The 12,693-nt window shown below is 42.6% G+C and overlaps 1 protein-coding gene across 1 annotated transcript; it reads left to right on the top strand.

Moving 5' to 3' along the window:
* Positions 1–738: 738 nt before the first annotated feature.
* LOC123190262 (calcium-transporting ATPase 5, plasma membrane-type) lies at positions 739–12,221 on the top strand. Its single transcript, XM_044602875.1, has 34 exons — positions 739–1,065; positions 2,830–2,946; positions 3,030–3,087; positions 3,336–3,436; positions 3,509–3,640; positions 3,728–3,817; positions 4,157–4,226; positions 4,467–4,537; positions 4,611–4,694; positions 4,771–4,848; positions 4,938–5,009; positions 5,529–5,612; positions 5,712–5,794; positions 5,937–6,045; positions 6,124–6,179; positions 6,259–6,301; positions 6,382–6,465; positions 6,592–6,729; positions 6,852–6,917; positions 6,995–7,093; positions 7,637–7,747; positions 7,823–7,990; positions 8,655–8,714; positions 8,892–9,053; positions 9,588–9,704; positions 9,816–9,914; positions 10,000–10,137; positions 10,361–10,461; positions 10,643–10,688; positions 10,763–10,897; positions 10,995–11,102; positions 11,203–11,294; positions 11,485–11,576; positions 11,723–12,221. The coding sequence occupies exons 1-34, from the start codon at positions 934–936 to the stop codon at positions 11,770–11,772; spliced, it is 3,246 nt and encodes a 1,081-aa protein (XP_044458810.1). The 5' UTR covers positions 739–933; the 3' UTR covers positions 11,773–12,221.
* The last annotated feature ends 472 nt before the right edge of the window (positions 12,222–12,693 follow it).

The following is a 12,693-nucleotide window of genomic DNA, read 5'->3' on the forward strand; positions in this document are numbered from 1 at the left end:
CCAACGCAACAAAACAACAACCGTCGTCGATGAAGAAAAGCGTAGATCAATAGGATCCAGGCTAAAGACACATAAGCGTGGACGAATGAAGACTAGTTCCGAACAGATCCACCTCCGACCAAATATAGGAAGATCCGTTAAAAATACATCTCCACACGCCTTTTGATGATGATAGGCACACCGCCAGGAGAGAGACAAGGCCGAGAGAACCTTCATTCATCGTGGGGAAGTCACCATCGTCTTGTCTTACGAGCAGGGCAGAGGAGAGAGGATACAGTCAAGGGACCCTTTCGATAAAGATGTATATTAATCAATGGTAGTTGTTGTTGTTTATGGGAATGTGTAGCCATCTCTCTGTTTTTTACACACCATCCCAAATATTAAAGCATACATCCATATTGAGGAAGATGGAAGGCTCCGATCCACTACTATAGAAAGCCAGTGAATCAACGGTATGTTTAGTTTTCTATTATGTGCATACCAGTCATCCATACTATCTCATTTTCCATTTTTTAAAAGACAGATCTTCTGGCTGACACCGTTTTACGAGGCAAATCGGGGCCACCGGATAAATACACGCGTCGCAACTAGAGACACTCTCCTGTACGTGGCGACGAGGCCGTGCGTTAAAAATTCAAGCAGTAGAAGCGGGGAGGGGAGACAGGCGGACAACGTGGCTTGTCCCCACCACGCGCCCTCCCTCCCCCGCCGCTCCCATAAAAGGCTGGGGCACGGCCCCCGCGTGATACCTACTGTGGACGGTAGTGCTGGTGCCTGGCAACGGCAGCGGAGAGAGAGAGAGAACTCGGCAGCGACGCCCTCCCCCTCACAAAAACCCTCTCCCCCAATCCACCGCTCGCCGGGAAATATCTCGCCCCTCTCCACACGGAATCCACGCGCCGGGGCCTGCGGGGTGAGGAGTAGGAGGAGCGGATGGAGTCGTCCTCGTCGGGCGGCGGCGCCAGCAAGACGCGGCGGAGCGGCAGCTGGGGCAGCGCGGGCGGCGGCGACCCCTTCGACATCCCCGGCAAGGGCGCGCCCGTCGAGCGCCTCAAAAAGTGGCGGGTGAGCCGCGCCGCTCCTCCTTCGCTAGCTGTTTTTTTTCCTCGCATGTCTCGACTCCTGAGAGCGCGCGGCGGCGAGTTTTGGGTGGTGGTTTGCTCGAGTGCTCGCTCGTTCTGGGAACTCGGGGTTTTCTGCCGCTCGTTTCCTCCAGCAGATTTGCGGAGTTTTTCTAGGATTCCATGCCGCCGCGCCTAGGGTTTTTGAATTCCAAATATATCGCGGGTTTCTGTTTTTTCAGAGGCAAGCTAGTTGAGTTTAGGGTTCAGAATCACGCGGTTTTGCCCCGGCATTCCGGAGTCGGGCCTGAATTTGTACATGGTTAGGTGGATTTCCCCGCTTTGGATGCTTGTTTGGGAGGCGAGAGTGGGGTTTTCTCCTTCCGACGCTTCCATTCCCATGCTATTTTTTCCCTTTTGGCATCCGTGCTTGCCTTCAGATTCAGGACTCGCTAGCTTCCATTTCCCCTTTAATTCTATTTTAAGAGATAAATATCCCCTTCCACCGAGTGGATTTCTTCAGTTGGCCGCTTTGTTCTACGATTCGATTTCGCGTGCGCAGAGCCCACCGAGCCATTTGTTTGGGTTTGATTCAGTGTGGCTTCTCTTGCCTGTTTCGGAATTGATTCGCGCTTCCACTGGCTTTGCTCTGTGCCCTCAATGATTTCGAATTGTTCTGTCGCCTTTGACGCCGGCTGTGAAGTTGCGTTAGATTTGGGCTGTCCTTCGCTTTCTCTGAGATACGCTTCGCTTTTGCATTTTTCTTCCGAATACTGCCGATTCCTTAGAACCCTGAAGACGAATGCGCATTATAATATTCTGAATTGGTGGAGTGGAGCAGCAGCCACGCGTCGAACCGTGGCAGTGCTTGCCGACGTGCTAGTCTCGGGAGTATTCCCGCAGATTAGTAGTATTGTTCTGACGTCTTGTATTTGATAATAGTCATACCTAGGCTTGACTCACCGGTATGGTCCGAGACTGCTGCAGATGAAGTAGTATTTAATTTTCTGTGCGGAGTGGCTACATTTCCGTCATCCATGTCGGCAAGCAGTCCTTGAGCTTTTTGCAAACATGCCCGAATTCACAATGTTCGCAATTCCGTATATACACTGTTGTTATCATGTGCTATTCCTCCAGATTTGCTTTGCGATTGTCTTTTCATAAAGCTCTATTATATTCGGGACCGGTGGCCCGCAACTGTCGGATCTCATTCAGAAGTTTTATTAGAACAGGAAATATTAGCTGGAACTTGTTGAAATATGTGGTTGTAGGTTGGTTTGATCCCCACCCGGGGCCCTTGCAGCCACGTGCACAAGTGGTTGCTGGCCATTAGGGCTGCCAGCAATTTTAGTTATTTTGAAAATAAATCTTTTGCACGGGAGTATTGTGTTTGCATCTAACTAACAACTTCAAGGAGTGGAGATGGCAAATTTATAGTTGTGTCCGATAATATAATTGTATTGGGTCTCCTTCAAACTTGGAGTTTCTGACACAATGTTTAGTCTGTTGTTTAATTTTGCAGTATGCTGCACAAAGTTTGTGCTGGTGACGCAACCTTTTATTTAACTCTAATGCGTCTCTTTCTCTTGATGAAATACTATGCCAAGATTTAAGCCATTGCTAGCGCAATGTGCTCTTTGCTGGGTGCTGTCAGCAACAGGAGCTTCTTTTCTTAGGAGGCTGGACACATTGATTCTTACTGCTGTTGATTGAGTGCTGATCTTTTAGACTGTTCTGAATATAATCCCTTTGATTTTGTCCACTGCAGCAAGCAGCTCTTGTCCTGAATGCATCAAGGCGATTCAGGTACACATTGGACTTGAAAAAAGAGGCGCAAAAGGAGGAAGTCATAAGAAAAATTCGTGCACAAGCTCATGTTATCAGGGTATTGCATCGTCATGTTTTCTCTTTGTTTCATTTAGCTGATTAGTTGATTTATGCTGATTTTTTTCTTATTTCCTTCTTTAGGCCGCATTCCGTTTCAAAGAAGCAGCTCGAGTCGGTACGACTACAAAGGACGCACCAGGTAATTTCCTTTCTCACCTACCCACTTACCAGTCCTTCCTGTGCTCTGTACAACTGTCGTTTGGGTTTGCTCTTTTGAGCATTCTATAAGCAGACAATTTATTAATGCTTTGTAGGAACTTGCTAATATGTAATGTATTATTCGATAGTGGTCATCTGAATTCGGACTGAATTCAGACTATAATGATGGGATGTACAGATCAGTTTCATGAAATTCTGATAGGATTTCTTGGATGATGATTTTTGCAGAAGCTCATGCCGATGGTGCTCTTGGCTTTGGAATTAAAGAAGATCAGCTTACAGCACTGACCAGAGATCATAACTACTCTGCTCTACAGCAGTATGAAGGGGTGAGCTAATTCTGTTGTCAGTGTGCTTCACACTTTTCTGTCATAGTTTGCGTCGTGTAACCTTCCCTACAGATTTCAGGGCTAGCAAATATGCTAAAGACAGATACTGACAAGGGGATCAGTGGAGAAGAGTCTGATATTGATGCGAGAAAGAATGCATTCGGGTCGAACACATACCCTCGCAAGAAAGGAAGAAGCTTTTTGGTATGAGATTGTTCTCTTATATTAGTATGGCAATTGCTGTCTTCTGTCCTGGAGGCTCACTCTTGGTGTCTTCTCACTGTTATTTAGGCCTTTATGTGGGATGCTTGTAAAGATTTGACACTCATCATCCTCATGGTCGCCGCTGCGGTTTCATTGGCCTTGGGCATATATACAGAGGTGTGTGTTGGATCTTTAGTTCATCTGTTGTTTACCTCTGCATGTTGATCCAGCATCATTCCTCATACTGTTTGCAATTTTCATGACTTGTAGCTTGAAACCAAAATATGTTGCATCATTAGTTCATCTGTTCTTTAGCATGTTGCTCCAGCATCATGCCTTGTACTGTATGCAATTTTCATGACTTATAGTATGGAAGCAAAACCGTACTTGTAACTTATTTTCATTTAGATTTTTCTCTTTGCTCAGCTGGTTACCATTAACTAGATATTTCATCACCATTTGTGTTTCTGGTTATATGAGTGTATGACTCCCATTACAACTTTTTCTGGTTTCTAGGGGATAAAAGAAGGGTGGTATGATGGGGCCAGCATTGGTTTTGCTGTACTCCTTGTTATTTTTGTTACAGGTATGCCACCACAACCATGTTTCCTGTTTCTGGTTATTTCTGTGAGCAATTATAATAATATCAACGTTTAGTCTGTCCTTTAACTTGCACTGTCAGCGTCTAAATTCCTTGGACAATATAGATCAGTGCCGAATAAGAAAATAAAAAGTGTAAAGTGTTGCAGTCACATCATGTATTCCTGAAACTTATCTTAGACATGTTACTTGGCATTTATTATTAACGTCTCACAATGTTGTCCAGCTACCAGTGACTACAAGCAATCGTTGCAGTTCCAAAACTTGAATGAGGAGAAACAGAACATTCAATTGGAGGTTAAAATTTTAGACTCATCTTGTTATAAATTGTTTATTCTTCCCAAATAATGTCTCAGATGTTCTCATTCAGGTTGTGAGAGGTGGAAGGCGAATCAAGGTATCAATTTTTGATTTGGTTGTTGGAGATGTGGTGCCCCTCAAGATTGGTGACCAGGTACGAATGCAATTGATCTTTATTTTGGCTGCAAGCAGTTTAGAAATACAAGGTCCTAATCAAATTTCTGTGTCAGGTACCTGCTGATGGAGTCCTTATTAGTGGTCACTCCTTCTCCATAGATGAATCGAGCATGACTGGCGAAAGCAAAATAGTGAGCTACTTCCATACGCGTTTTTTGCCTTTTGGAACTAGTTTAGGTGAAGTCCTAAGCTGACACTGCAAGCTGGTTGTTAATTGAAGGTAAACAAAGACCAGAAGTCACCGTTTATGATGTCCGGTTGCAAAGTTGCCGACGGCTATGGTACAATGCTGGTGAGTCTATCTGTGCCTACCAAATGGAGAAAATGTCTACTTTCAGCTTCTGAAAATGTCTGTACTTAGTGATGTGAACTTGGGAGGAGTCCGTTAAGAGAGACCTGAAGGATTGGAGTATCACCAAAGAGCTAGCTATGGACGGGGGTGCGTGGAAACTTGCTATCCATGTGCCAGAGCCATGAGTTGGTTGCGAGATCTTATGGGTTTCACCTCTAGCCTACCCCAACTTGTTTGGGACTAAAGGCTTTGTTGTTGTTGTTGTTGTTGTAGTGATGTGAACTTGGAAGTGCAGTAACCTCAATTTATGTTTTTCCTGTGGGACATAATAGATTTAAGTTATTAATTGGATCTTGCTTGAAACCATTTTACTTCCTGAAAAAATGAGAAGGTATCGTGACATATGTATGTGGTACTAGATATTTTGATTAATATATATGGTCATGACAGTGGGCATGCTAGTGAGGTATGCATTGCAATAGATCATTGATCATGGGGACTCTACTGTATGTTACGCAGGTGACCGCTGTTGGTATTAACACCGAGTGGGGTTTGTTAATGGCGAGCATATCTGAAGACTCTGGTGAAGAAACACCACTACAGGTTTGATCCTGTACTTGTTATTAGCCTACGCATGACTCCATGTGTTGACATGTTTGTTTGATCGTATGAATTGGCATGATCTTATTTGTTCTGGAGTAGGTTCGCTTGAATGGTGTTGCTACCTTCATTGGAATAATTGGACTTTCTGTTGCTGTTGTTGTTCTCGTTGTCCTCTTGGCCAGGTATATTAATGTATAGTTTATTTTGGCCAACTATCCCTGTGGCTTATTTCTGTCACGTTGTTTTCTTCTAGGTATATTGATGCATAGTTTAATTTGGTCAACTAGCTTTGTGGCTTATTTCTGTCACCTTGTTTTCTTCTAGGTATTTCACTGGGCATACGTACAATCCGGATGGCACTCCGCAATATGTGAAAGGAAAGATGGGTGTTGGTGAGACAATACGTGGAGTAGTTAAAATCTTCACAGTGGCGGTAGGTTTTCAATTTACTCATCGCTGCTGATTTTCTTTTTACAATTTCTGTCAACTTATCATCTTGGGATGTAATTAGGTCACAATTGTGGTTGTGGCTGTTCCCGAAGGACTACCATTGGCTGTCACATTGACGTAAGCATAAATTTAATGCGTAATTTTCTTGTAGCATGCTAGCAATCACTTGATCAATCACACTGCATATTTTTGTCAGGCTCGCCTTTTCGATGCGCAAAATGATGAGGGATAAAGCTCTGGTATGTTGCTATTGCTTGCTTGTGTTGTGTTACTTGTAGTAACAGCCCGTCTCATGCATTCTCTCAACCATATGTTATAGGTCAGGAGACTTTCGGCATGTGAGACAATGGGTTCTGCAACAACAATTTGCAGTGACAAGACTGGAACATTAACTTTAAATCAGGTGGAAAGCTATTTCTTTTTAGTATTGTCCTTGTTTTAATACATGGAAATTCCATGTAGGATTCATGATTTCTCAAATATGCTTGGGCCTTGACTCCTTTCCAATTTCTTCATTGTCACTATTAAGATGACTGTTGTTGAGGCATACTTTGGTGGAGAGAAGATGGATCCTCCAGATAACACTCAGAAGCTATCTGCTGCTGTATCAACAATGATTATTGAAGGAATTGCTCAGAATACATCCGGAAGTATATTCGAGCCTGAGGTGAGGCTATACTTAATTTACGCCACCTGCACTTTTTTGTCCATGAAGCTGAACATGTGTTTCTTCCTTTTAACATGTTATGGTTCAGCTGTGTGGCTACTGACTTTTGTTCACTGTCACAGGGTGGTCAAGCTCCAGAGGTGACTGGATCACCGACTGAAAAGGCTATACTGTCTTGGGGGTTGCAGGTATAGCTTCTCATAGTAGTGTCAACCTATATTCTCTGTGTCTCCTGCTTGGTAACCATGATCTGTATATTCAACAGCTTGGTATGAAATTCAGTGAAACAAGATCGAAATCCTCCATTCTTCAAGTCTTCCCATTCAATTCAGAAAAAAAGCGAGGCGGCGTCGCAGTCCAAGTGGTAATTCATTTTTATCTGTAGCAGTGACAATTTCCTTAATTTTTTTTATTATGGGGGATTTATGGTTCTCTTGGCCTCAGCAAAATTCCTTGTTTGGTAACTTTGCATGACATATCTTGCAAAAAAAATTGATTGTACTTTCAGTGAACCATCGCTGAATTTACTTTGCTATAATAGGCTGAATAGCATCTCCGTCCATCCTATGGTTATGTCTTGATGGTTGTACTGCTAATGGTTTCAGCTGATGAAATTGTACCATTTCTATGATTCTATGTCAGTACCCTTCATTTGTTATATTTGTTTCACACTGTATTCCACACTCAGTGGGCTGTGGGAACAGGTTAATTGTATTCTTTATCATCATTACTCACAATTATGACTAACGATGTACATCTTTCCTGCTTCCTTAAAAGATTGAACATATTTTTCTGTTGAGAAATTAATATCAAGAGAGTTATAGATCTCAATTAATATCTGCTCAATTGGCTGCTATTGTGTTCTCTCCGACCTCTTCAAGTAATGCCTTTTTCTTTCTTTCTGGAGGGTGACTCTGAGGTTCACGTATACTGGAAAGGAGCTGCTGAACTTATTTTAGAGTCATGCACTGGTTGGATTGACACGGATGGTTCAAAGCAATCAATGACCCCTGAGAAAGTAAACTTCAAATTCCCATCATTTGCTTAAGTACAGTATGGTTGCAACTAACTAACCAGCTAATTACTGTTTAAGGTTGGTGAGTTCAAGAAATTCATTGAAGACATGGCTGTTGCTAGCCTTCGCTGCGTCGCCTTTGCGTACAGGCCTTGTGAGATGAGTGATGTTCCAAAGGAGGACCAGAGGGCTGACTGGGTATTACCTGAGGATAACCTGATTATGCTTGGGATCGTGGGAATAAAGGTAAGCAGCAATCCTGCATTTTGAACTATGAGCCATGACTATTAATGGGGTATTATTATTTCGATAGCTTATCACTCCTTGATTAGTGGTTGGGACTCGTGTCATTGTTTGCGTTTGCGTATGTGCATATTACTGGTTCTGTCATTGTGTGTGTTTGCATACATGCATATTACTAGTTCTACTGGCATTGCTCTCTCTGTCTCTCTCCCTCAGATCCTCTGTATCCAATTTGTTTCCACTAAACTGTTCGTCTGGATAAGTACTACCCATATCTCAAACAAGTACATGCTAAAATCATGAGTAAAAGCTATAGAAAAAGAGATACTGCTGGACATCTGTTAGCTGCTCTTTAGACACAGAACCATCAGGATTGTTCCTAACTTTGATGGTAGTAATGCAGAAGCCTGTACTAGTAACACTAATAACATTTCTAGTGATAATAACATTTTCTCCACATGCATGAGATCATTACCTTATATTTCTTGCCTAATGTTTTTTGTAACATTTATTGAAATTTTGCATGCACAAGAAGCATGGGCTACTACCAAATCTGTAGGCGATACAAACATATGTATAACTTGCATGAGGCCATTCTCCTTTATAAGTCATGAACCATTTAGACCTTCATTGGTTTGCAAGAATTTACAACCAATTCACTTTGCAGGATCCCTGCCGCCCAGGAGTTCAAGATTCTATTCGCTTGTGTGCCGCAGCTGGCATTAAGGTATTTCTTATATTCTTGTGCGAGTCAGTGACAGTACACTAGTTTCTGCCATATCTTAGTAACTGTATACCATGAAGAATAGACGGTCTTCATTTGGATGAGCTCCATAACTTTGTTTTGTACTAGCTTTGTTAGCCAAGTGTTTCTTTGTATTGAGTTTAATTTTTGAATGTCTAGGTCCGCATGGTCACTGGAGATAATCTTCAAACTGCCAGAGCGATTGCCTTGGAATGTGGTATTCTTACTGATCCTAACGTATCAGAGCCAACCATCATTGAAGGGAAGACCTTCCGGGAGTTGTCAGATTTGGAAAGGGAGGAAGTCGCCGACAAAATCTCTGTATGTTTATTCCCCTCAATTGCTTGCATCTTGTTGATTTCAGTGGATAAAACCTATAAGTAGATTACAACCTTGTAAGAAACTACAGTGCTTGTTTCTGTGATTTCTTGTTCCCTGCGTACATGAACCTGGGAAGTGTGATGTATGAGACCAAAAGCCAACAGAATGATCAACTGCTGTGTTGCAGTAGTAGAAATGATTTGCCATCAGTGTTGTAGGAATCAACCAAACTTTTGTTTGACGCACACTTTCTAATTACCTAAATCTCCTGGTATCCATTTTTTTGTTCTGGGTTTATGTTGTTTTGATTTCGTCTATGCCCCCCATCATGTGCTAAACTGTTAGATATGCAGAAATATAGAACACAGTTCTTGGCATGAGTGAACAAAGTTTTGTTTCCCCATGATTAAAACTATTATGCTATTTTGCCTTAATTTGATGTTTCCGTATGTTTAGTTTATACCAATTGCTTTAAGTTTTGCATATCATTTCTACTTTGCCCTTGCATTGAGTGTACTCTATACATTGTTATAGGTTATGGGGAGGTCTTCACCAAACGATAAACTTCTACTTGTTAAGGCACTCAGAAACAAAGGTCATGTTGTTGCTGTAACTGGTGATGGCACGAACGATGCCCCAGCACTGCATGAGGTTTGTGAATTGCTATTCTTCATTTTGTTTTGCATCAAGCTGTTGAAGCTATCTTCAGGACATGTTCAAGAACCACTATCCGGTAGTACTTACACAATTTTGAATTTATAGGCCGACATTGGTCTCTCGATGGGCATCCAGGGAACTGAAGTTGCCAAGGAGAGTTCTGATATTATTATCCTGGATGACAATTTTGCGACACTCGTGAGGGTATGTATATTGTGTCCTCTTATTAACTGCTTTAGCAGAAATTGTATTCTCTATGGTGACATCTGATATTTGTTTCTGGATTTAGGTTGTCAGATGGGGACGTTCAGTTTATGCAAACATTCAGAAATTCATTCAGTTCCAGCTGACTGTCAATGTTGCAGCCTTGATAATTAATGTAGTTTCTGCTGTCAGTTCTGGTGACGTGCCACTGAATGCTGTCCAGGTTCGAATTCTTAAATATGTTGTGCCTGGAAACTTCCAGATCACTGGACAAAGTTTTTCTCAAGATATATTGTGTAAAGTTCAATTGTGGGTTGTGTATTTTTACGTCTCACTGTAGTTTGTTTAAGGGTATTTTCTTTATGCTGGTATTCTGAACCTGATATAAGATACATGAATTGCTCATTCCAGTTTCTGTAATATGCTTTTGCCTCCCTTGTTTACAGTTGCTCTGGGTTAATCTAATCATGGACACGCTGGGAGCGCTTGCATTGGCGACTGAGCCACCAAACAACCATCTTATGCAGAGACCACCAGTTGGGCGGAGGTTTGTTCTCTTGTGCTTTTGTTGCTCAAATATCTTACTTTGTTTCGGCATAATTTAAGCTCGCTTATCTTGCAAACTTCATGGATTGGAAGTGATTTGCCAATATCTTCCATTCTGCAATTAAGTGCCAACATAGTTTGCTTTCTGCATGCTGAATATGTCCCAACCTTGTTGTTTGCAGGGAGCCTTTGATAACAAATATCATGTGGAGAAACTTGCTCATAATGGTATGCTATATATGCACTTCACTTTACTCTTCATATCTGTGGCCATTCTGCTGCCTAACGTATTGTTTATTCAGGCTTTCTATCAAGTTGCAATCCTCCTTACTCTCACCTTCAAGGGCGTGAGCCTTCTACGGTTGGAACATGACAACCCAGCGCATGCTGAAATTCTGAAAAATACCTTCATATTCAACACATTTGTTCTCTGCCAAGTGAGTCATTGGCTTTTGCTCTAGTCTGACTCAGAAATACGTACAGTTGATGTGGTGGGGTTAAACTAAACATAACCCACAATCTTGTCTTCTGCAGGTGTTCAGTGAGTTCAACGCTCGGAAACCAGATGAGCTGAATATTTTCAAGGGTATTGCAGGGAACAAACTCTTCATTGCCATTATCGCAATAACGGTTGTGCTCCAGGTAAGAGAAGGGCGCAGAAGTAGTTATTGTGCGGGTTCTGTATGCCACGTGAAGTGATCTAGGTTTTGCTAATGTCACTTGCTCATTCATGTATATGCAGGTGCTTATCATCGAGTTCCTTGGCAAGTTCACGACAACAGTCAGGTTGAGCTGGCAGCTGTGGTTGGTGTCCATAGGTCTTGCTTTTATCAGGTACAAGTTTATTTGGTTTATGATATGATGAAACAGAACATATATACTATTACCTCTGCTCCGAAATATAAGTCGTCGGGGGAGTTCATTTTACACTCCCCCAACGACTTATATTTAGGAACGGAGGGTGTATATCTTTGTACCCCTGTTTGAAACTTCAGCTGATGGGATCTTCCTCTTGTTTGTTCAGCTGGCCGTTGGCACTCGTGGGAAAGCTTATCCCTGTTCCAGACCGTCCGTTCTTAGAGATGTTCTCTTGCTGCTGCCCAGGGAAGAAAGAGGGTATGTTTCACATCCTGTGCTTCCTTTTCTTACCTAGGCTTGACCCACTGTCCTCGCATGTCCTATTTTGTTGTTGCAAAAAACTATTCTTGCGTATGTTCTCCTCTGTTGATCGTGCCCCCTCACATGACTTCTATGTTGTGCAGCTGATGATGGGAAGGAAGGCAGTGGTGTGAAGCAAATCGAGGTGGTGTGAAGTGATGGGCTGACGTTGAGGAGGACCTTTGCAGTTTTTGCTTGGAGCTTTTAACATGATCGGGGCTGTAATTATCTGGTGATTTGGATCTGTAAATACACTAGGTTTGGAGTGGATACTAGGTCTCTCACTTTTGGAGATTTGCCACGATATCTTTTAACAACTACACGCCTGGCCCTGCCCCCTGGTGGCTGACTTGGAAGCTGGAATTTAGCTTCAAATGGATGTTAGGAAGGAGCACTAATATCATCTTCGTGGCAGTGCACTGGGTCTTCGTTTGCACCATTTCGTTCCGTGAGATCAGATAACTTGCAGAGTAGGGTACAGAGCTACTATTTGAAAACCATTTCGTTTTGTGTTGTCGTTCAAAATGTAAACAAATGGATCAATCCCGAAGGTGTAACCATATCTGACGTACTTGGGGTGCCTTGATGCTGCTTCATTTGCTCTGTCCAGTGCGTTCTAAACTGAAATAGGAATCATGACGACAGCTATATTCTGGTTCGAAGTGACACGGCGGGAGCAGGTATATGTGTTGGATTCGTTTCGCACGTTGATACGCCGCACACGTTGCGCCATTGTTTACAATCATGTGTTGATATCATATCAATCTTTCGTTAACATGTGCAGCATTGTAGGCGTGTTCCTTATTCAGCTCACGTGTGAGAACTATGAACCACAGCAGACAGCGTACACACAAGACGAATGAATCCACGGTATCTGTTGAAGTTGCCATGCAAAACACGCAAGAAGTGGCGGAAACGAGATTAACGACTTATGTTGAGTAATCCACGGATAAAAGAGACCAAGGTATGCAGCGTAGCAGCCGGATCCCACAGCAATTGTTGACGTCCTAAAGCCTCGAGGTTCTTTTCGACAAGGAAAAGGATGAAGATTGGAAGCCAGCTCCACACCAGTTGT

The sequence above is a fragment of the Triticum aestivum genome, chromosome 2A, assembly GCF_018294505.1.
Source record: "Triticum aestivum cultivar Chinese Spring chromosome 2A, IWGSC CS RefSeq v2.1, whole genome shotgun sequence".
In the NCBI taxonomy this organism is placed as follows: domain Eukaryota; kingdom Viridiplantae; phylum Streptophyta; class Magnoliopsida; order Poales; family Poaceae; genus Triticum; species Triticum aestivum.

Coding starts and splice junctions, on each gene's coding strand:
- LOC123190262 (XM_044602875.1), top strand. CDS start 934: ATGGAGTCGTCCTCGTCGGGCGGCGGCGCCAGCAAGACGCGGCGGAGC. Junction 6,046..6,123: donor TTAAAATCTTCACAGTGGCG/GTAGGTTTTCAA, acceptor GGATGTAATTAG/GTCACAATTGTGGTTGTGGC. Junction 10,462..10,642: donor AGACCACCAGTTGGGCGGAG/GTTTGTTCTCTT, acceptor TGTTGTTTGCAG/GGAGCCTTTGATAACAAATA.